This window comes from Mycteria americana, chromosome Z (genome assembly GCF_035582795.1).
Source record: "Mycteria americana isolate JAX WOST 10 ecotype Jacksonville Zoo and Gardens chromosome Z, USCA_MyAme_1.0, whole genome shotgun sequence".
In the NCBI taxonomy this organism is placed as follows: Eukaryota; Metazoa; Chordata; class Aves; order Ciconiiformes; family Ciconiidae; genus Mycteria; species Mycteria americana.
The window spans coordinates 18,187,335-18,211,692 of NC_134396.1; the positions used below are offsets into that span (position 1 = coordinate 18,187,335).

A 24,358-nucleotide genomic window follows, 5' to 3' on the forward strand; every position below is an offset into this window, starting at 1 on the left:
CTGAGCATTCACATGACAAAAGCAAATGATCTAGCAGTTTCAGAGTGGAATAGCTGAGCTTGCAGGATTTAGCTATCTTAAAAAAAAAAAAGGAAGGTAAACAACTCATCCTCAGCCTAGGTACTGTGTAAGTGCTTTCCTAACTAGTATCAGAAAAGCTACAGTATGAAAGCCATTTTTACTTACATTTAGGAAAACAAATCCATCAAGTACTTCCATTTCTTTTACTGTTGTCTCCAAAGTTTCCTTTGCTGAATCAACAGCTTGCTGGAAGTTAACCATCTGCTCATAAAGGTACTCCATTTTCATCTTCTTCACTTCCTCAAAGTTCTCTGATTTTTCATCATATTGTGCTACCACTTTCTTAAGCATCTCTTCATTCTGCTTTTCCAATAACTCTGCGTTTTTCTTACACATTTCCTGCAAAGTAAAAATGGATGTAAATTCATCTGCAGAATAAAATTACAACATTTAATGAATACACAGAAACTCTCAATTACCCATACACGGGCCATTCACCAGACTCCTTCTGGCACCCTGAGAATAAGAGAACTTTATTTCTGTAAGCAAACTCATCTGGGAGAAATAATGCTAGAGAAATACATTAAAAACAACGGCAGATTTTTTTTTACTGTTAGCGTTTAAAATTAAACTTCTATGTTTAAGCATTGAGACAGGAAGTCTGACTACAAAATAGCTAAAAATCCATACTTTCAACTGAAATTAATACAGTCCTTAAGGCTTAAGAACTTGGGCATTAAGAAGTTAAGACATTGGACAACTCATTTAGATGCTTCACACAGGATTCTAAATAAAGACATGAATATTGTGAGCTTTTTATAAGCATAAACAAAATTAAGGGAACTTTTTCCTCCAGGGCTTGACAGTCACATATTCCACTTTGCAATAATGTGTGAAAAAAACAATCTTTTTCTTCCTCTAAAGTTAACACCTTCCAGTGGGAAAGGTCAGTTTGAGGACTGGAGAAACAAGCCCATTTTAGTGGAAGCAATGACACTACAAAACAAGGCAAGCATATCTCAGAAGTAATTTTGTAGAGGGAAAGAAAACCAGTGTGATAAAACACTGGACTTACCTCAACAGAGTTAAATAGCAACTCAATATCACTCACAAACTCTTCAATCTTCATTGACTTTTCTTCCAGTGCTATTAGCAATTCACCCAAATGATCCTGAAATTTAAAATGTTTCAGTAACATAAGCACGTTATTTTATACAGTTTTACATGCAGCTTATTTTAGGTGAATATTTTTGTTTTGCCATGAGCCACCATTGGAACAATTGCTAAATTAAGTTCAAGTATGTCCCTGGCTACAAAGACAAGCACAAAAATAGCAACTGGAACAGTCACAAAACTGTTTCCAAACCAAAAAAAGTGAGCTCAGTTCAACAAGGTGCTGAGTGTCTATACAAGTTGTTGAACGCTACGAATTCCAGTGCAGCTTTGCTAGAGACTGAGGGTACTCAGAGCCTCATGAGGGTCCTCAAGAGATTGCAGGAACAAGCCCATAAAAAGGAAGATAATGCAGGTAATTTTGAGGCTAATCGATTATGCAGCGTCATGATTTTTTTTTATTAGACGTTTAAAGATATTTCCCATAAACCAGAACTCATCGAAATCACTGGTTGAATGAGATGTGGAAACAAAAGCAGTCCAAGGGACAACAGGCATCAGAGACAACTCAGAACTTTTTCTTAGTCCTTCTTGACCTTTCATGAGAGCAAGCTGGCCATCTGCTCAGGTGTAATTTATAATTTATAAAAATACTTAGTTTTAATTAGGTGGCATAAATCTAAAAAGAAGGTTAACTTCCTTTGGTAACAGCTTCCTATTATGGCAAACTTCTACAGCTAGAACTGTTGAAAACTAGCATAGGATTTTCCATTAATTATAAATGTCACATTGGACAGTACAATTGAAGGCTTACTTTATATATACTCAGGGCCAGTCACCAAGATTCAGAGGCAAACTTCTGTTTGTCAAGATAACCAGTAAAATCTAACAGATGTCATCCATAGCTCTTTTCATTTACTGTGAAGCTATGTTCCTACAGTTAAAATTCAGGTGACAAGCATTTTGCTATCTTAATGTTTTCTCAGTAATTATACAGAGGTAACAAGAAGCATACAAATGCCATCTCAGAGTAACCTGAGCCCTGAGTGCTAGAAATCATGTGAAGCCAAGCCTGTGTTGTGGCTGGATTTAATATTGGCCTCATGTCCGTGCTCCACAGCCAGGGAGTGATATCATGGGACGTTTATTTGCGGCTTAACTTGACTTGCTGCAATGCAGGTACATTTGAGGGATGGCTGGGGTCTGTGACTTTATTACTGACTTACTGGTGGCTAATTATCACTTCTAAGTCAAGCATGAATGGCCATATATAAAAAGCAACTCTGCTGTTGTACATCTGCACACCATGGAGATAGTTTGTAAATACTGGTATTTGAAACTGCCACATTGACTCCTGCTACTTTTAATCTCTCTTTGTTGCGTATGAGTTAACATAAAGGTAACATAAATACCATTGATACAAGCCCTTCTGGAATTTTAATGAAATTACACAAAATCTGTATTACCGTCAACCGAACATCTGCCAGGAAAGAGACCTCACCGTTCAGATACTGGGGTGAGATTAAATAGCTGGTAACCAAGAAAGGAATATCTGTATACTTGTACATGAGCAAATCTGACATGGGAAAAGTAAGACATCACATGTATGCTGTTTTCAGAAGCAGAACTATAATTTAATGAAGAATAGCTTCCACAGAAACAAAAGCATTTTCACTAGTATTGACAGCAAAGGACTAGGCTACTGAAATGGAGGGCATTTTTATCTATCTGTTAAAGTGGTACAGCTTAGAGATTGGGGAAAGAATTAGGACTTGCTAAACTCTTACCTGCGCTACAGCTAAAACACTATTGGCACAGATGAACATGAACTGAATAGAAAATAAGTATGGAGTTTCAACAAAACTGTGTAGTGTAAACTGTGTAACTCGTCTAACATTTCCGAGCAACCAACACACGTAAATGGGATGGGGAACACTTTATGATGGTACTGGTGCCCACATATGGAGGTTTCTGTATCTTGCTAAGTGAAATGAGCTGCTGTTACTAAAATTTTCTTTTCATAGAAACAACACTCTTCCCATTTCTCCCCCTATACATACAAACCGGAACAAATTTATACAGGCTAAAAGATGGAAAGTCTGGTAACAGCTACATATAAATAAGGTCATTCAAACTTATGAACAAATAAAAATATCAGCTTAGCAAGCCTAGGACTCTGGAGAGTACCTTAATAAGATAGTCTCCCTTCAAGATCTCTAGCAGGTGTTTAGGAATAGTTTTTATTTTATAGATACTGTGATTTAGCCTCTGGACTGCTCTCTGAAGCCTCTCCCCTGACAACACAGGAGGTTTGGAGAAATTGGCTTCAGTAGCTCCTTCCCTCACCCAAATTAATTCTTACCTTCATCTTGGTTGCAGCATCATCTAGTGTTGTGACTTCATGGTCTTTATGTTCTCCGAAAAGCTTGTCAATAGCAGATATTGGGCATTTGCAGTGGTAACAATATGTGTCTGCTTGTGCTTTCTTCAGGTCTCTGTGTGGGCTCTCAACTTGGGGAATGTTTGTTGCTGATTTTTCAGGATACATCACCACAAAGCCTGAATCTTCAAGCTCAACAGGTGTTCTTTGCTCCGGCTCATTAACAAATTCATAGCTATCACCAACATGGTCAAAAGAGTCCCTGTCTTCAAATAATAGCTCCTCGTGTGTGAATTGAGATGATATTTCATCCTGCAAAAGTTCTTCTTGTGTAATCACATCATAGTCCATTGACTCAGCAAGATCTTCACAAACATCAGGGTGCTGCTCCTCTCTTTGCAAGTCTGGCTTTTCTGCTTGCTGAATGGTAGGGACACGTGAAAGACTTTCCTGGGTATACTGATCATCCTCACTGTCTTCAACAGGAGTCCGGACGTATGGGACATATTTTTCCATTTCAGGAATTGCTGTTATTTCATGCTGTTCTTCCTGCTTATTACTAGCTTCTTGATGTGCAGCTCCCTGATAATCCACTAGTTGACTATAAAACACTTGATGACTTGATTGCTCTGGCAACTCCTCAGTTGTTTCTACAGGTACATTTTCTTCTTCTCTTTGTTCACCGGTATCACTTCTTGCACCTGAAAGAATTACTTTGCTTCCAAAAGGAATGGCATGCATTGGTTTACAAATTGTTGCTTGAATGTCACTGTCAACCTGGACTTTCTCTCTCTCGATAACACCCCTTTCTGGCAGAACCTTGGTTCTGACACATTGAACATCACCAGACCCTTGACTGTGTTTGTCTTCTGAACTCTGAACTGAAACTCCTCCACTAAAGGACTCCTCCTCTGGTATCTGATCCTTTTGAGGCCCTGTGTCCTTACTTGGAATTTCATCTTTAAGAATGTATTTTTCAAAATATATTCCCGTTCCATCATCTGTATCTGAATTTCTACTAGGGAAAGACGCATTAGAATTACCACTTTCCTCATCAGAAGGAGTCTCATCCTTTGTCTTTTCTCCTACTGCTTCTGCATAGAGGTCCTTGTACAAAAATGACAGAGCAGGTGGCTCCTCTAGAAGCTCTGGATTAACTGCAGCAATAGTGGTAGGGAACAACAGAGATCGTTCTAGCACTCCTTCTTCTGAATCAAAGAGTGGGGTCCCTGGTGACTTCTGTTCATCTTCTACGTTTGTAACCTTTTTACTGCTAATATCAACGGATTTCTGCAGAGGTAAAGGGTTTGGAGCATCTGCATAGGACTGCATTTTGCTTTCTCCTTTCACAGTGCCATAAAAGACTTCATCCAGATCCTCAAGTAAGGAAAACTCCTCTTCCAAAGTATCTACCTCAGCACTTTCTTTAAAAGACGCAGCTTCTTCCACAGGTTCATTGGGATCCTCTGTCACAGGAAGCAATGAACTTGGTCTTTCAAAATGTGGCTTAATTGGGGATTTGTCATCAATCAATGTATATTTTTCAAAATAATCCATATCAGCCATGCCAGTATAAGGATCCAACACTGCGTTATTATTGTTTTCTGACACCATGGGATTTTCTTGTTGTGTTTCTCCAGTTTCCTCAACATCATCATTTTTGACCAATTCTTTTAGTTCATGGCTTGCAGGCTTTCCCAACACTGAGGTTTCTGGAATTTCTGTGGTTGTTCCAGAAGCTAGGGCTCTATGGCCATCATCAGCTAATTTTATTTTAAACGAAGGATTTGTTTCCAAGTATTCTAGTTTATCTGGCATGTGTTTACTTTCTTCTTGATCAACAGAAGAAATATGTGTAGGAGCATGAATATTGAGTATTTCATAACCTTCTGAAATTATATTAAATAGATCTTTTTGTTCAGCAGGCTCTGGAGCATGCTGACTGTCTTCTACAGTGCTCGCATGTTCCATTTCATCCTCTTCTCCTCTCAGGTAATGTTCAGGCACTTCAGGCCCTTTGTCTACCTCTGGATGTTGCATTGCTTCCATTTTTGTAGGGTTTCCAATCCTAGTTTCATGCTCTGGAACTTTGTCTGGATTACCTGGATTACCTCCTCCCAGAGATGGTAAATCATATGTTTGTGCTCTGTGACTAGTTTCTGAGGACACTTTGTGGGAAATTTCACTTGACACTGAATCAGAAACTCTAAACATATCTCCTTTATTCTTTGTAGCACCATGAACTGTAAGTTCTGTGTGACTTCCAGCTGGGAATTGTTTTGAATCAGAAGCTTCATTTGGAGAAAGCTGAATTCCTTGCCTGTCTACTTCTGTAGCTCTTATTGGACTAATTGAGCGAGCTTTCACCTCTTCCACCAGCCAGCTAGCTAGCCCCAAAGATGGAATATCTGAATTCTGCTTTTCATCAGAACTAGAGCTAACAGACTTTATCTCTGCTGAAGAAAGGCTATCCCGCTCACCAGAATAATGCTGAGTTTTGTGTGTCACAGTTTCATAAACAAGATCTGATGAAACAGTTCCCAGATGCTCTAAGGATGTATGCCTTTGGTCTGCAAAATATGGTTGCATTTCACATCTATTGTCTCCTTCAGTATAAATGCCTGAAAGTATGCTAGGTTGCTTTCCAAGCATGCCTACTACATCGGATAAAGATGATGGAATATTTTGTTTCTCTTTATCATTAGTGAAAACCACTGATACTGACTTTTCAGGTAATGTATGAAAAGGTACAAATGAATCTGATGACACTGCTTGCTGGTCTGCTACAGCAGTTCCCTTTGACTCTGTGGTCACTGACCTTGGCACTGTCTGCACATCAGGTTGTATTTCTTGCTTATCCTGCTCAGTACTGAATTTGGGGGGACTTCTTAGCTGCTCTGATGACAAATATTTTGTGTCCAACAAGCGATCTTGAGATTCTTGCTCATCTTGGTCTTGTGTCTTTAGACACATACTCTCCAACTGCGCTGTCTTCAAGCTTGCTGATTTAGGTGAATAAGGCTGAATTTTTTTCAATTCTTTTTCATCATGTAGTGGTGGAATTACATGTTTACACTCTGATTGTGCAGACTGGGGAATAAGTGGCTGCATGCTTTGCTTTTCTTGTTCAGCAAGGGACCATGTGGGAACCAAATACTCAGAGGCTGGTTTTGAATAAGGTGGAATTTCTTGCTGACATGTTTCATCAGCTGAATAAAATGGAACTGAAGGTTCAGGCTCCAGTTCTGAAGATACAGTTAAATAATCTTGACTTTCTAGAGTTTCTGCTTTATCTGTAGAATATGATAAATTTAATTGTTCAGATTCTAATTGTGTAGCTGTGTGGAAGTAATGATGTGGCGTCTGTTCTCTCTCTGTTTCAGGTAAAATTACATGTTCAGCCTCTGACTGTGCAGCCACAGGCAAATGCAGATGAATTTTTGTATTCTCTGCTTCTTTTCTCACAAAGAAGAAACCTGATGCAGGCTGGGCAGTTTCTGTCTGCTCTGTTTTATGGTGAGTGTAAGATAAATCTAAGTGCATGGGGGACAGGCCTCCAGTTACCGGTGAAGACTTTGGACTTTCTTCTTGTTTTGTTTCAGAGACAGAATGTGAAACACCCAAAGGTACAGACACTGTTTGTTCAGTAAGAGATGAATATGGATGTCTCTTTTCTTCCTCGGTGGAAAAGGATAAATCTTGTTGTTTAGTTTCCAAGTGAGCAGTTAGAGATGAAGTAGCCCCAGTGTCTCGCTTCTCTGAACACCCTGCTCTCAGCAGGGCTGTTTCATGCTTTTCTGCTTTGTCAGTAGGACTTAATAATTCTGATTGTTCAAAGTCCAGTTGTGCAGTTCCCTGCTCCTCAGTCCCAACAAAGGTATATGATACAGAAGGTGTTTCTGGTTGATCTGTTTCAACAACAGAGTACTGCAAATTAATGCACTGCAGTTCAGGTTGGGCCCCATCCCTTCGCTCCATTTCACCTGTGAAATATGATGTCTCTGGATGCTCCAGCTCGGCAGTTTGTGGTTGCTCTGCTTTGCCATACGAGTACAATAAATCTGGTGGTTTCATTCCACGAGTCTCTGCTTTGCCAAGAGAATATGACAAATCTGGATGTTTTGATTTTAGTTGTTCTGTTTGCAACTGCCCTCCTTTTCCTGTGGAATATGAAAAATCAGAAGGCATGAACCCTCCTTGGGCAGTTTCCTGGTTTTCTGTTTTGCCAAAGGAATGTGATAAACCTGGTTGCACTAAGTCTAACGGTGAAGCTGGTTTCTGCTTTTCTTCACCAAGGAAGTGCAAAAAGCCAGGCTGGGCCGTTCCCTTTTCCTCTAGTTTGCTGAAGGACTCCAAAAGCTCTGGCTGTTGCAGTACTTTTTTGGCAGGTTGTGAGTGCTCTGATTTGCCAGCTGGATAGGATAAATCCATTTCTTTCACCTCTGGTTGTTCAATTTCATGGTGCTCTTGTTGACCAATAGAATATGACAAATCTGGGTAGTTTAGTTTCTGATGTGTAGCTTCCTCTTCTATTTCTCTAACAGGGTTAGATACCTGTGGATGTCGCAACTCTGTCAATACCATTTCTTGTTCTCTTTTGCCAGATGAATACAACAAACTTGTATGTTCCAGTTCACCTTGCACAGTTCGCGTTTCATCTGTTTTTCCAAGAGCATATGTTAAATCTTGTTGCCCTAAGTCCATTTGTGTTGCTTCTTCTGACCGTGTTTTGCAAATGGAATATGATAAACTGGGAAGTTCCCGCTCTGGATGTGCCATTTCTTGTTGCTCTGTTTTTCCAACGGGATGGGGTGTTACAGGCTTCTCTGATTTCCGTTGTGTAGGCGGTGGCTGCTCTACTTTGTCACTGGGATACGACAAATCTGGATGCTCAACCTCTGGTTGTGCTGTCCCTCGCCATTCTGTTTTGCCAGCGAAATGCAGCAAGTCCTGATGCTCTGCTTCCCCTTGAACAGTTTGCGGTTGTTCTGTCTTCCCAGGGCAAGATGATAAATCTGGTTGTCCTAACCCAAGTTGTGTGGTTTCTTGTCGCTTTGTTTTATCAGTGGAATATGATACACCTGAATGCTCTAACTCTTGTTTTGCCATTTCTTGTTGCTCTTTCTTGCCAGAGGAATACAAGAAGTCCAGGAATTCCCCTTCCTGTGGGGCCCTATTTGGTTCCTGTGCTGTGTCACGAGAACTCGACAGCATTGGCTGTTCCAGTTTCAGTCGTACTGTTTCCTCTGGGTGTAATGTATAGCTCCTCCTCTCCTGTTTGACCTCCAGTTGTGCACTTTGTTTTTCTTCACTAACAGAAGAGGACAAATCAGGGTGCGGTACTTTGCCCGTGGCATCTGAGACGTCTGGATGTTCAGACTCCAGTGGGGCAGCCCATGATGGCTTTGTTTTCACAAAAGAATGCAACAAATTGTGTTCTTTCAACTCTAGCTGCGTTGTTTTATGAGGTTCTGCTGTGCCAACAGATAATGACAAATCTGCATATTCTGATTTTGCTTGGGAATTTTGCAGTCCTTCTGCTTTCCCCATAGAGCACTGCAGCTCAGGGCGTTCTTCCTGCATTCGTGCACCTTCCCATTGCTCTTCTTTGCTAAGAGATGATGAAAAATCACCTGACTGTTCCTGCTCTTGTTGAATCTTTTCTTGTCGCTGTACTGTGCTACTGGAATGCAATAAATCTGGATACTCCAAATCCACTTCAGCCATTTGAGGTTGCTGTGTTTCACCAATTGAACATGGTAAATCCATTAGTTCTGCCTCTGGCTGTATGATTTCATGGTGTTCAAATCTGTCAGCAGATAAATCTGAATGGTTTGATTTTGCATGTACAGTTTCTTGTTCTGCTTCACTAACAGAATAAGATAACTGTGAATGTCCCAATTCTGGCTGTGCTTTCTCTCCTTGTGCAGCTTTTTTGAAGGAATACAGGAAGCCTGGCTGCTCCTCTTGAGCAGTTTGTGCTTGCCCTGTTTTGCCAGGCCAAGATGGTAGATCTGGTTTTCCTAACCCCACTTGTGTAGTTTCTTGAGTCTGCATTTTACCAATGGAATGTGACAAATCAGGATGCTTTGGCTCTGCTTTTGCCATTTCTCTTTGCTCCGCTTTTCCACTATGAGATGATGCATCTGGAGCTCCTAGTTTCTCTTTTGCAACTTGTGGATGCTCTGCTCTGCTGACAGACTGTTCCTCATCAGGGCACCCCAACGCTGTGTGCTCCATCCCTCGCTGCCCCACTTTGTCGGCGGGGGATGCCAAGTCTGCGTGGCCCAGCTCCAGCTGGGCAGGCAGGAGTTGCTCTGTTTTGGCACAAACATACAATGCATCCAGCTGTTCCAACCCCAGCTGGGTCGTTTCTTGCGCTTTGTCAAGGGAGCATGCCAGACCAGGGTGTTCGGGTTTCAGCTGTGCAGTTTGCAGTCCTCCTGCTTTGAAAATGGAATAAGGCAAGTCAGGATGTCCCTGCTCTCGTTTTGCCATTCCTTCTTCTTCTGCCATGCCCACAGAATGGGCCAAATGTGGAATTTCCACTTCTGGCTGAATTGTTTTCTCTTCTGCTTTTCCAAAGGGGTAAGTTAAGCCTGTTTGCTCTGATTCTCGTGGTAGTCTTCGTCGTACCTCTGTGTTTTCCAGAGGATATATCACATCAGCGTGTCCTGCCTCTGGTGGGGCCATTTCATCATCCAGCCTGCCAATGCAAAATGATAAATCTGGTTGTTCCAAGTCCTCCTGGGAATGTTTTAATTGCTCTGTTTTACCAGGAGAATGTGATAACTTTTCTTGCTCTAACTGCTGTTTTGTGGTTTGCTGCTGCTTTTCTCTGCCACCAGAAATTTTTCTGTGTTTCTGATCCAACACTACTACTTCTTTTTGGTTTGTCTCATCAGTGCAATGTGACAAATCAGGATGCTTCATTTCCCATGGAGCAATTTCTGGCTCATTTGCTTTGCCAAGGGAATATGTCAAATCTGGATGTTTTGACTCTACCTGTGCAGTTGCTGGAGAAGCTCTTTTTCTGGCCATTTTAGGCAATTCTTGATATTTAGACTCAAACTCTTGAGTTGCTTGTTCTTTGGCTTTGCTGAAGGAAAATGATAAATCTGGATATTTTGAATCCAATTGTGAAGTTTCTTGCTGGGTTTTTTGGCCACCAGAACATGTCAAATGTGAGTATTTAGATTCCACTTCCATGCTTTCATCTTGTGCTGCTTCACCCAGGCTTCCTGGTGAATCCAAATGTTCTGATTGTCCTTGTGTTTCTCCCACGAAGTATGAGAGCTCTGGGTGTCCTGACTCCTGCTCTACGATGTCACCTGGTTTTGCTTCACCACTGTCACATGAGAAATCTGCATGTTTCGTTACCAGTGGTGCAGTTTCTTGTTGCTTCAAACAAAATGGTAAGGTTGGATGTTTCAACTTGTTTTGTTGTTCAGCTTTGTGAAAGGAATATGACAAATCTGGATATTCTGAACTCACTTCCATTTCCAGTGGAGCTTCTTTTCCACTGGAAGATGGCAAAAATGTTTGCTCCAGCTCTGGATGTACTATTTCTTGTTGCTCTGTTTTGCCAGTAAAACTTGAAAGAAATGATTGCTCTGATTTGTGTAGTGTCATTTCCTCCTGCATTTCTGTACTTACATAGGATGTCTGTTCTGGATATGCTGGCTCTGTTTGCATTTCTTCTTGCATTTGTTCACTGAGAGAATATGGCAAAGACGGATGCACTAACGCTGATTGAGCTGTTTCTTGCTGTGCCAAATTACTTTGGTCTGTGACCTGTGGCTCTTCTTTCCCCCAGGTTTCTGACAAATCTGAATACTCCATTTCCATTTGCATAGCTTTTTGTTGGGCTGTTTCCTGCTGTTCTAGCTCTCTCTGTACTATATCTTGTCTTTCCATTCTGCCAAAGGAATACGACACATCTGGCTGGGCCACATCCAGTGGTGTGGTTTCCTGTTCCTGAGTACCAGCAGTGGAACAGGAGGGAAGCAACTGCTTCTGCTCCAGTTGTGCCATTTCCCAGGTCTTTGCTCTGTCAGTGGAATGTGAGGATGAGGACCCCACAGATCCTGACTCCACTCCTTCTTGCATTATTTCTCCAGTGGTAAATGAGAAATTCCTATTTTCTGAAGCTAGTTGTACATTTTCGTGTTGCTCTGCTTCACTAATGAAACATGATGGCTCTGGACCTTCTAAGTCTTTTTGTACAGCTTCTTGTGCCGTTTCTCCATGGGAATATCGCAAATCTGCTTGCCCCAACTTTGGTTGCAGTATTTCCTTTTGTTCTGCTTTACCAGTGGAACGTGTCATCTCTGGCTGTTCTGTCCTCAGCTGTGAGGTTTTATGTTGCTGTTCTTTTCCAGTAGAATATGACAAAACTGGATGCTCTGACAGCAGCTGAGTAGTTTCTCCTTGCACTCCTTTGGCATGGGAATATAGCTTACCTCCAGGTTGTGAATCCTGCTGTACAGGCTGTGGCTGTTCTCCTTTGTCACCAAAATAGGACATAAGAGAATTGTCCACATTGACTTGTGCCAATTCTTGCCGCTTTGTTTTATTCATGGCATATGGTAAATCTGAACATGCTGTTTCCAGATAGCCAGTTTGCTGTGTCTCAGCTCTTCTGGCGGAATCAGATATATCTGGATGTACCAACTGGAGTTCTGTAGTGTTTTCTTTCTCTGCTTCTTCCATCAAACATGAGAAATGTGAAGGTACCAGTGCAAGCTGTGCTGTTTCTTCTTGCTCTGCTTCTTTAGGGGAATAAGAATCTGGCTGTTCCAGTTCAAAAGAAACAGATTTTTGTTTTTCTGTTTCTTCCCCGGAAAATAAAAAGTCCTGATGTTCTGTTTCCAGCTGTGCACTTTCTGATCCTTCTGTTCCTTCCCTGGAAAAAGAAAAGTCTGGATGCTCCATCTCCAGCTGTGCACTCTCCAATTCCACCATTTCTCCTCTGGAGTATGAGAAATCTGGGTGCTCTGTCTCCCGCTGGGCACCCTCTGATTCCTCTGTTTCTTCCCTGGAAAAAGAAAAGTCTGGATGCTCCATCTCCAGCTGTGTACTTTCCGATTCCACCATTTCTTCCCTGGAGTATGAGAAATCTGGGTGCTCTGTCTCCCGCTGGGCACCCTCTGATTCTTCTGTTTCTTCCCTGGAAAAAGAAAAGTCTGGATGCTCCATCTCCAGCTGTGTACTTTCCGATTCCACCATTTCTTCCCTGGAGTATGAGAAATCTGGGTGCTCTGTCTCCCATTGGGCACCCTCTGATTCCTCTATTTCTTCCCTGGAGAAAGAAAAGTCTGGATGCTGCATCTCCAGCTGTGCACTCTCTGATTCCTCTGTTTCTTCCATGGAATATGAGAAATCTGGGTGCTCTGTCTCCAGCTGGGCACTCTCCAATTCCTCCATTTCTTTTGTGGAAAAAAGCAATTCTGGATATTCTGTCTCCAGTTTTGCACTCTCTGATTCCTCTGTTTCTTCCCTGGAACATGACAAATCTGGACGTTCTGTCCCTGGTTGTGCACTCTCTGATTCCTCTGTTTCTTCCATGGAATATGAGAAATCTGGGTGCTCTGTCTCCAGCTGGGCACCCTCCAATTCCTCTGTTTCTTTTGTGGAAAAAAGCAATTCTGGATATTCTGTCTCCAGTTTTGCACTCTCTGATTCCTCTGTTTCTTCCCTAGAATATGAGAAATCTGGATGTTCTGTCTCCAGTTGTGCAGTTTCAGATTCCTCCTTTTCTTCCCTGGAAAAAGAAGAGTCTGGATGCTCCATCTCCAACTGTGCACCCTCTAATTCCTCTGTTTCTTCCTTGGAAAAAGAGAAGTCTGGATGCTCTGTCTCCACCTGTGTTCCCTCTGATTCCCCAATTTCTTTGCTGGAATATGAGAAATCTGGATGCTCCACCTCCATTTGTGCACTCTCTACTTGTTTGGTTTTTTCAATGGCAAAATCAGGGTGATCCAAATCTACACCTGAGGTTTTAGAAGCTGAGGTTTTCTGAGTCTCTTGTGTTTCTGTGTGAATGGGATATGAAATGCCAAAATATTTAGAATCTATCTTTTCAGGAGTAGGTAAATTTAGTTTAATTCCTTGCTCCTCAGATTCTGGTTGCTTCTTTAAGTGAATATTTTGGGTTTCTGGTGGTGGGGTCTTTTGACTCTCTCTTTTTTTAGCAGAATACAATAGACCTGAATGCTCAGTTTCTGACCGTGTAGTTGTTGTTGAATGACACTCAGTTTCTTGCTTCTCTGTTTCATCTACACAATGGGGTAACAGCACACGTTCAGACTCAGGCTGTGCAGTTTCTGATGACTGAGGAATAATATCCTCTTGTCTTTTTTCAGATACAGTGGAATATTTGGATTTAGCTGATGCAGCACTAGGTAAGTAAGACTGAACTGCTGACTTCTGTGCTTCCCTCCCAGGATGTTCTGACATGGATGCTGTAGGCAAAATAGGTTGGGTACTTTTTCTACCTAATTCATTAACAAAATCTGCTGAAACAGACTGTGGTGCAGAATTGGGCTGAATTTCCTGCTCCGTTGGTTCATCCAGAAGATCTGATGCTGTCAGCAGGGATTGGTCAGGTTTCTTGTTTGCAGTTTCAGCTGAAGGAAGTGGCACTTGTTTCTGTGATTTAGCATCAGACTCTAATGAAACAGAGGTTGATTGCTCTGGTATTGACATTTTGGCAGCAGGTGAATGACTTTGCTGCTTCTTGGCTTCTTCAGGAGGGCAGGACTTCAGTGAACGTCCTGATACCTGATTTGGAATCTCCAAAAGAGATTGTCTGTCTTTTCTTTCTTCACATTGAAGAGCTGTTTCTGCACCAAAACTTGAAAATCTGCTTGGTTTCTCTTTCATTTTAATGGGTTTAATATTTTCAGATGAAACATCATCTTTACTAGTAAGCTGTTTTTCAAGAGGCGTTGTTGAAGAATAGCTTTGATTTGCATGTGCTGTGGGTTGCCGTCTTTGCTGTCTTCTTCTCTCCGATGGTGTTTCAAGATTTCTACTTCTTGCTCTCTGGAAAGGTTTTGAATGTGTTGCTTCTGAAAGTGAACTGAACCTCTGCAATCTTTCTTTTACTGATGTTTCAAGGAATTGCTCAGAATCTCCTGAAACTGAACTACTTGTCTGGATTGTGGTTTTCTCCAATGTTTCAGGGGTTGGCTCAGTCCCTCCAAAAATTGAGTTGAACAGCTGGATTCTAGCTTGTACGGGTCCTCCAAGGATTGGCCCTACTTTTCTCAGTCTGTTTTCTCTAAATATTGATCTTATTGGAGCACGTTTTACTGGCTCTTCTGCGATGTTCTCTAGATCTTCTTTGTCATCCAACATTTCCTCATCTGTGTCTTGCACTTCCACCTGTTCAATGTTCAACACGGACCCCTGCATATCTCCTAGAACGGTTCTTGGTTCTTGCCTCTGCATTCCAGAAGAGTCACGTTTCTTATTGCCCTGGCCCCCCTTCAGGCTTGTAGCCATCGGCATCCTATTTGAAGATTTACGCTTCCTTTTCCGAACAATCTTACCTTCATCCATAATAAAGATAACTTTTCCTGGAGGAGAACCTACTGGTGAACTTTCCATACTGTAAAGATCAGAAGTTGTACTAGTTTCTGAGGCCCAGGGAGTAGAAGATCTGCTCGAGCTGGTTTCCCAGGTTATCCCACTATCTTCACTTTGAACTGTTACCATAGAAAAGGATGGGTTAGACATGATGTACTGCAGCTTGGGTTTCACATCTTCACTTTGGATAAGATCTTTTAAACTAAAAAAAAAAAAAAAAGGCAAAAGAAAAAAAAGTTGTAAAATCACACAACAAATTAAATTGTTGCAAGCCTAAATTTTTGTATTAAAGCAAAAATACTTCTCAAAGTTGTAAAAATACTGCATGTGCATAAATTTTGAAACACAAGCATAAGCAAAGTCATATTTCATCTGACAAATGTAATTTAGATAAATTTTTGTAAAGCTGCATGTTGCAAGGTTAGTTCAATGAAGGGGAGGTGTTTACGTGCTCTTGACAATGCAGGAACAACAGCCTTTGATCTGACCTTTTTTTGCCGGTGTGAGATTGAGCTGATTCTGGGGCTATTCTCCAGTGCCTGGTTATCTCACAGTATAATTTAAACCTTGCATTAAACACTTATAAGATACTGTCTGTCTTTTAATAGCACCCATACTTACTTTGCCAAAGTGTAAATGGTTATACAATGCTCAAAGGAGTAGAGAATCTAGCTGCTAGTTTGTTACCGTCTTCTCATATGTTTCATCCTCTAAGCACTCGACATATTTAGCAAAGTAATTTAGAACACATTGAACACTAAAAATACACTGAGCTCTCCCCAAATGAAATAACAATGTTTTATAAAGCTAACTTTAAACCTTATGATATGCATTCAGTACACTATCATATGCTGCAATTAAACCTCTCTCAGTTAAAAAAAAAAGGCTGGAGAAATATTTTCTACAAAGCTTTAAGAAAAAAACCAGTCTGGGAAATAAGAGTGTAAAGAATAGCAAAAGCAATTAAATGCCATAATATTTTTTTTTTAAAAGTATTTTTAGGGTTACAATAGTTATTTCAAAAAATGCATAGAAAAGGTAATCATAACACTCAAGCCCAATATTTTCTGAGTAGAGAGGAGTTCATTTAGGGAAATCATGTTAGTAGCTGATGGAGAGAAAGGCAGAGTATCTGCTGGCAAAGGCAGAGGCTTCAGTAGAGCAGAAGAAGTGCTGAAGTCTCTGTCACTCCCATGGAAGGATGCAAACCTATGGCCACACAAGGTCCCACCTTCCACTGAACAGAGGGAAGGGTCACTTTCCAGGTGATTAGGATAAGGCACTTCTTCAGGAAGAGTGAAGAAATCTGGCTCCTGACCATGGGATCGGAGAAGCAGAACCCATCTGACCGATTGCCACAGGCTGCTACCCAGCACTGTGCAGGTGCCAGAGATGCCTGCAGGCTGCAGAGGTGGGGGGACACCCCTGAGGAGCGGTCAGCATTGCTCCAGAGGGTGCCGAGCACCTGGCAGGAGGCAGAGGGAGGAGAAAAGGAAATCCTGAGGAGAGCCATAATTGCTCCATCAAGCAAACTCTCCAATCTGTCAGGTTTTTGTAAAGGGCCCTCAGCAAAACTGCGCAGTACCTACCAGAAACAAAAAGGTAGTCCTGATACTAGCAGTGCTGGCCTTACCTTTCCATGAATTTGCTCTCCAGAGCACAGCACAAAAAGGGCTGCCCTGGGCTGGCCCATGCTGAGGTCCATGCAGACTGATGCACAGACCATCTCATCTCTGGTGTCCTCGGTGCTAACTGAAGACTGAAGTCACCCTGTGGGACAACAGCCTGAGCAGGAGGCGGTGGGACAACATGGTATCAAACTCCAGTGTGATGGCACTTAAAGCCAGTTGCGGTGACTGGGCTGGCCTGGAGACTGTAACTAGCAGGACAGCTTGGACTAAAGCCCACAATTCAGAGTGGGTCTGAAAGTGCAATACTAAATCACATCTCAGCAAAAAACAAAACCCCAAACCAGCCCTCAAACAAATACAAAACCTCAGCATGTACAGCTGATTATCTGCCTTGGTATAGTATGCGCTAGCAAGGCTAGCTCCATAAGGTAAGATTTACAGGCTCGAGGAAAAGGCAAAGCAAATAAATCTATACCAACTTTGCCGATAGCTTTTCCTTTGTCAGTTTCATAGCCTGACATTAGGTTGACTTGAGCATGGCAAAATAAAATAAAATAAATCAATAACAGTAGTACTAAGGAAGGTTTCAGGTGTTATTCAAGTGCACAATAACAGATGCCTAATCTTTTTTTAGATTTTTCAAGTTCTAAATAACCCTTATATATTTTTTTAGCCTATATTTCTGCACTACCTGGTGTTATTAAATAAAACCCCATGCAGAACAGAGCAGCACTCCCACTTCAGTTGATATTAGTGAATAAGAATGGGCTGCCCTGGCCCTGCCTATGCAAAAAGCTTGAATTATTCACATCATTGTCTCATTTCCAAGGTTGCGGTCACAGTCCATATTCCTCTACAGTGCAATGAGGTGGTGCTTTATATTTTTAAGACCAGAATGAAAGACACATAATTCAAGCATTTTCTCCCAATATACTTCCACATGCTGCCCTAGTTTTGTATACAATTTGCACGCTGCACAGTAGTAGCTGAAAGACCCCTCTCTAGTCAGAGGAAGCATCTGCCATTGCAAAAAGACGCTCACAGTGTTTCAGCTCCATAAACGCAGACGTGAATCCACTAACATCCAGGGAGGAAAGCCAGTGCTGCCTTCTTTCCACGTAGACTTTTCACACCCAATCCTGTCAGCATGTGTGCTGCCAGCCTGTTATTTCCATGCTAGGACATTGGCTCAAACCTTTTATAATTCTTGAAGACACTGACAACTGGTTTTGTGCTTCCTGTCACAATAGTTCAAAACCAGATTTTTCTTATCACCTCTTGTGCTTCACGCATTCCTGTCCTTCTCACTACAACTTCCGTGCTGTGTCCGCTGAGATTTCAAGTTTCTAGTCCAGCCCAGCAGGCTGGGCACATGTTCCCTTACGTATCATACCAGGGAAAAGTTTTCACCTCCCCAGCTGCTGGAGAAGTTGTGTTCAGACACACTGAGTGAGGTCTGCCCATCTGTGCTACACCACCACTGGCGCAGAGAAGTATAGCCAGCCGATCAGCTTTCTAAAATCCTCCAGAACCTCCCTTTATCCACTTCACATCAGACCTTGTCACTCCTGGTATCATCAAAACTTGTTGCTGTTTGCTGCATAACACCTCGCAAGCTGAAAACAACCCAGATAAAATGACTGAGATGTCAAGCTGTGGCGATGGCCAGCACTGATGAGACCTCTCATCCCCTGAAGGCTCCTACTTGAATCCTGCAGGCACAGTGCAGAGGAAGTGGAAATGGGCACTGGCCAGCTCGCCTTCCCAGTTGAAGGAAATATTTTATTTTTCTGTGTGTGTTTTTGTTCTGTACATTCCTGTAGTTTCTGCCTTTACCATGCCGCCCCTTTCCCCTGAAGCAATCAGTATGCCCAGAGAGGTCTCTGCCTATTGCTCTGCATTTCCTAGGGCTAAAGCTCATCCATCTCCTTCTTCAGGGTAAGAGGATTAGGAGCTACAGAAAGTCACTATTCTAAAACCAGCCTTTCACTTGTTATCCTACAGCTAGGTTCCCTCAGTGTTAATGATGCTCCTTCTGGCCACGCAGTGGCTCATGCATCTGTCCAAATTGAAACGAATAATTATCTAAAAGCAGTAAGACTGCTGCTTGCACTGCTACAAAGCTGGTTTTTATTAAGAGTAGCTGGGATCCAGGAGCTGGGCCAGTCTCAGACATTTTGTTCCATCCTTGATGCTTGCAAATGCCTGGGAAGTGACACAACCCACTGCGGTGCTGGTCTCTTTTCCAGACGTCAGGTCATGGCATGGCCCAGAGGCGTTGCCGGTCACAGCTTCACGGTGCTGCTTGAGAAACCGCAGCACCTCCGTGCCCCGGAGATGCCTTGCTCCTGCATTCTGGATTCTCCACTGTACAGGTCGTGGAGGGAGCACAGGTATCTATTGAACAAACACTTTGGTCTGGGTGGGGGACTTCCTTTACACAGTGATTTAATCACTTTGTTGAGACCTAATGGGGAACTTCTCAAAGTCTGAGTGCTATTTTAGATCCAAACTGCAATCTAGACCTTTATCGAGGACTCAGTTAATATTATCTAAAAGGTTGAAGAGAAACAAAACATGGAGCGAAGTGTATTTCCCAGCTGCAGCTGCCAGCGGGGCCAGGATTTGGGGTGGGTTCATTAGCTGCACCTCTCCCCGCTGCAAGACCCCCGCCTCGATGCTTGGCCCCGTGCCCTCTAGCCCGAGCCTCTGCCCCGCCACGCGGGGTGCTGGAAAGCCTCCGCTTCCCACCGCTCTCACCTTCCTCGCGTGTGCACCTGCAGCCGGCAGCGGACAAACAGCCCTGCCAGCCCCTTCCACCCCAGCCCCAGGCAGGCGCTGCCTCATCTAGGAAACTAGAATCACACACCCTTTCCCCTTGTCTGTCTGTCTTTGCTTTGGAGACAGCATGGCAAACTTTTCCTTGGGAAGACAAATCCCCAGTGCTCCCCTTCCCACCCTCCCATTTGCCATCATTCCACTCCTTCACTCTCCTGGATGCTGCAGCATCCCCCACATGGCAAGCCACCCGCTTCTCCACTTCGCTTCCCCTTTCATCCTTTTCACCACTCATCCTAAGTTAGACTTGGCTCTGAAGCTTCCACACCTCTGATCTGCTTGTGGAAGGACTGCTTCATTTAAAAAAAAAAAAAAAAAAAAAAAAAAATTTCCAGGACTTTCTCCCCATTTACTGGTCTTAGGTTATCACTAAATGAATAGATAACATCAGCTCCATACCCATTCCAGGCAAACCAGCTACCTGGAAACACATATAAACTGGCTGCAGAGCCATTTTTGTGTAAGCCCTGCGCACAGACACATCCAGAGACCTTCCCACTGCAGAAGGCAATCAGCTGGGAACGGCCTGAGAGACAGAACAGTGACAGAGCAGCTCACTCATCACATAGTTGTTAGAGACTCGGATATTCCAGTGGGTACGTAAACCAGTTAACCAGTAAACTACCTTCCTATAGCTAGACTTTAATCTCACCGTTATTGATACAAAAATCAAAACCTATTTACTTCATACTCATGTTTTCCTTAAAACACACAATACCTCCTTTCAAAATATTTTCCACATTTAGATGCTTAATTCTACAAGGAGCTAGAAACAAAAGACGTCTGCCATGATCTATCTGTCTCAGATAGTAAAATGCCCAAAGGCAAGAAAATATTGCACGAACCCTCTGAAAATCAGCAGGTTATTTATGCTGACAAGGACATGATGCCTTATCCGATCTTTACAATAGGTTCTGATGCCATGTGTTAGTCTCATTACTTGCATAAAAACCTGTGTTAGGAAACCAACTTATATCAGTTGTAAACTGATATGTAAACTGTAAACCAAGTTTACATCAAAAAGGGTAATAAAGATGTGCAACCTGAACTTTTCTGCTTCTTATGTGCATGCATCATAATTTTGCGGCAAGTCATAAGTTCTGCTGCAGCTTTTGGGATTTTACTCCCTGTGGCTGCTGCAGAGGAACTGGTGTGGAAGTGGAGCAGGTTGGTCAGGGCTCAGGGGTTAGCGTCCCACGGGAACACCAGGGCTCTTCTGCTTCTGTCACGCAGGCACTGGGCTGACCTTGGGCCAGACATCTTGCTGCGTAACTCTTATAAAATAGGAATGAGGATATTTAGCACGCTTGAAAGGTGGAAATAGGAGCCAATGGGGAATTTCCTGCTGACTGCAACATTGCACAACCAGGTGCTGTTCAACTGCACGCCAAGAAGGAAGACAAAAGCAGCAGAGAGCTTGGGGTTGTTAAAAATAAATCAATGACGGCAGGGTCCAGGACAGGCTGTCTTCAGCCAAGTTTGCGTATTGGTTACATCTCCTCTAAGCTACGTTTTCAAAGCACACACAGAAAAAAGTCTCTTCTGCAACAGGGTCTTGCAAACCTCTTTGTCAACAAATAATTAGCTTACAGCCTGAGTAAGTAGGTCCCAGGGGCTCAGCCTGGCTGTTCTTGCTTAGCCAGCACCTCCCAGGAGCTCTGCCCAGGCACGCAGCACAGGCGGCCATAAACTCAACAACCACACTGACATTTGCAACAACAAAATTTAAGCAGTAAAGAATCAGTTTTATTTAACTTTACTAAGGTATTGCGGAGCGCTTGGTGCAGTTACCATATCTGCACCAAACCCCAGACTGAACATCTCCTTTAGCCTAATTAAACTAATCAAATGGATTTAAATATACTCAGTTACCACTGAGCACAGCTGTTAAAAACCTCTCTGGTAGACTCTGACCTCTCTTATTAGTAAGATGGTTAAGGATAGAGATGAACTCTGCAATTCTTAATATAACCGAGAGCTAAAGGGAATGGTTTCTGTGAATTAATTAAGCAGTGGGATGCAATGCCTGAGTTTGTGTGGCGGAGGCTGCCAGCCAGAACCAAGACCCAGCTGCAGGGAGCTGCTAACAGGCAGCCGTGGAGAAGCCATCCTCCCAGCATGAGCAGTAAATAACTGCAAGGCTACATAGATTTCCCTCCCTTTAAGGGAAAAATTAGCCATTCCCACTTATGTTTCACAATTTTTTATTATTAGCCATTTAATTGCAGATTGCATTAAAAGATATCCAGTCAGTTGTGTTTTAGCTGTCTGCAGTGAGTAGCTCCAGTCCACCGACTTCAGGTGGTTTTCTCGTAGCGTTGCACCCATGTGCAAGCAGCATTTGTCAGCACGTAACCCCTCTCTCTGCCTGTACAGGACTGAAGGGTCAACATCCCCCTCCGGAGAAAAGCAGTGTTACACACCAGGGGTGTCCCCCCACTTCTTTGGAAAACCAGCTCTCTATTCCCTCTGCAAGGAGGTTTTCCTACTGTCCTGGGCTACGTTTCCCTGTTTGACCGTCGTTCCCACAGCACTCGGGGTGGGTTAGGCTGCACAGAGCCTCCCCGCCTCTCTTCTGCCATCTTTTTCTCTCCCAGTGACCATCAGCAATGTTAGAAAGCGCTTTGAACTGTGATATAGCCAGAGCGGTTCGTCAACACAGCATGGCTCCACAGCACTGAGGATTTAGGAACTGTAGGACCCAAATTGCTTAAAAAAATGGTTTCTGGAAATACCTTAAAACTGCCAACATTAATATCTTTGGTTCTTCCTACAGTATTCACCCAGAAGTGACAGGCTTTACTCAAGACAGGGAAGAAATCTTGCGACCCGATACGTGCCGGGGGACTCTCAGGCCTCATGGTCTCTTTTTGAAACCACCAGGACTGGCACGGCCGGAGGAGTCCGTCCGCGTGGATCGGGTTGCAAACACCTCCGCATCCTGCGCAGGACCGGGGCCACTGTCTCGCTCATTATTTTCCTGATGGTAGGAGCGCAATGTTAGGACACAAACTGGTTCTGTGCAAGAGTTATTAAGAAAAAAAAAAAAATTAAAGCCAAATCAAAGTGATAAAATATTCCTCATTGCACCCCAAAAATCAGCCACACAAATCGTGGTGGGCAGTGGCAACCACATACAAGTTTTTCCTTTTTTGGGGAAGAGGAGGCTGAAGAGGGAGGGACAAGCAGGAAGGGAGAAAGGGCCGTAAAAAGCAACGAATTTCAACGCACCATTATAATCTTTGATCATTTTCTCCCTGACAAGCAAATCTGCAGAGCATTTAAGATCGATATGTGACAAAGAATCAGCCAGAGAGGGAGGAGGAGAGGGAGATACCACTTGAGCTGGCGTGCCAGAGGATCTTTAAATAGAAAAGCTTTCAGGGAACTCAGGGCAGGCGCTTATTGCACAAAACTTAGTTACAGCCATACCCATCCAAAACACCCCCATTAGGCCCCCCCCCCCCCTTTTATCTGTGGCAGTTGGGGAAGGGGAGTGGGAACAGCACCAAAACCAGCACCGGGCCCCAGCCCTGGCATCCCCCCAGCTTGTGCTTTGGGATGAAGCTGCCAGCTCCCCGTGAGCCTGCGAGTCCCTGGGGAGGCTGTACCTGTTAGTCAGCTCCTCTGCCTCCTCCGGGTCCACAGCCTCCTCCTCCTCTTCTTCTTCCTCTTCTTCTTCCTCCTCCTCCTCCTCCTCTTCTTCCTCTTCTTCATCCTCTACAAAGGAGGAGGTCTCAGACGCCCTGTCGCACTCGGCGCCCCGGTACCCCTCCATGCCCTTCTCAGCTCAGGCCCTCGCCGGTGATTTTTACCCCCGACCCTGTCCTCCCCAGGGTTGCCTGAAGCAACTGTCATCCCCAGCAGCTCTCGCTTCTCCTGACTCAGGGCAGTCTTTAAATAGAAGGCAGCGAAGTTACAGCGCCGAGTCGCTGCTGGCCCTACCCTGGGTCCTAGCACCAACCGGGTGCCAGGACACGTGGCAAAACCCGACGGCCATCCGTCCAGCTGCTCGTCCCCTTGGCCTGCCCGCCGCTGCCAGCGAGGTGTTTTTATAGCAGAGACAGGGAGGAAGGGGCTGGGGCCCCGCAGACCTTCCCAAGCCACCTCTAGCGAATTTGGGGTGGACGGCACAGATGAAGCGGAAGGAGAGTTTTCTCGTGGCCCCCAAAAAAGGTGCATTTAGCACGTTCAAAAGCGAGTTCCGCCCCTGAGCACTCCGGGGGACCCCGAGCATCTCAAGCTTGCGCTAGAGAGGTTAAATACAATTACTAATGGATGAGCCTAGGACACGCGCCTTTAGTGATTAATACCGTACCGTGAGAGGAATCAGATGCACTGCATTTTTTAACAACACACAGGGAATATATTTGAACCCCCAAATTTGTCGATATGTTAAATCACAGGACATTTCAGATTTCCTCTTTGAGTAGACTTGAACCAATTTTAATTTAAAGCAAATACAAACTACGTTACCACGTAGAGTTTAGTTAAGCCACATTTATCCTTTATGATTCTGCGTTTCACACAAAATGCAGTGCTTTTCACAGGCAACATGGAAATATTTCCAACCTGTACTGGCCAAAGTAATTACTTTTTTTTCATTATTTTTTAGAAGAGGGGGAGAAGCACCGAAATCCTGATTCGAAATAAAGAACTTGAAGTTATTTCAGGTATAAAACATCGCATGCACAGTATAACTCTAATCTCATTTTTTCTCTTTTTTTTTCTTTTTTTTTTTTGTCCTTCAAATAAATAGCTGGTTATAAATCAGTGAACTCTT

General features: G+C 43.3%; 1 protein-coding gene across 1 annotated transcript in view; it reads right to left on the reverse strand.

Moving 5' to 3' along the window:
• CMYA5 (cardiomyopathy associated 5) overlaps positions 1-23,447 on the reverse strand; it is a 48,939-nt gene extending 25,492 nt beyond the window's left edge. Inside the window, exons 1-4 of the mRNA XM_075527352.1 lie at positions 23,187-23,447; positions 3,497-15,308; positions 1,097-1,192; positions 187-420 (exon numbers count right to left, since the gene is read on the reverse strand). Of these exons, the coding sequence (XP_075383467.1) occupies positions 187-420; positions 1,097-1,192; positions 3,497-15,308; positions 23,187-23,353 (12,309 nt within the window). The 5' untranslated portion in view covers positions 23,354-23,447. The remainder of the gene's footprint in view (positions 1-186; positions 421-1,096; positions 1,193-3,496; positions 15,309-23,186) is intronic.
• Positions 23,448-24,358: the final 911 nt, after the last annotated feature.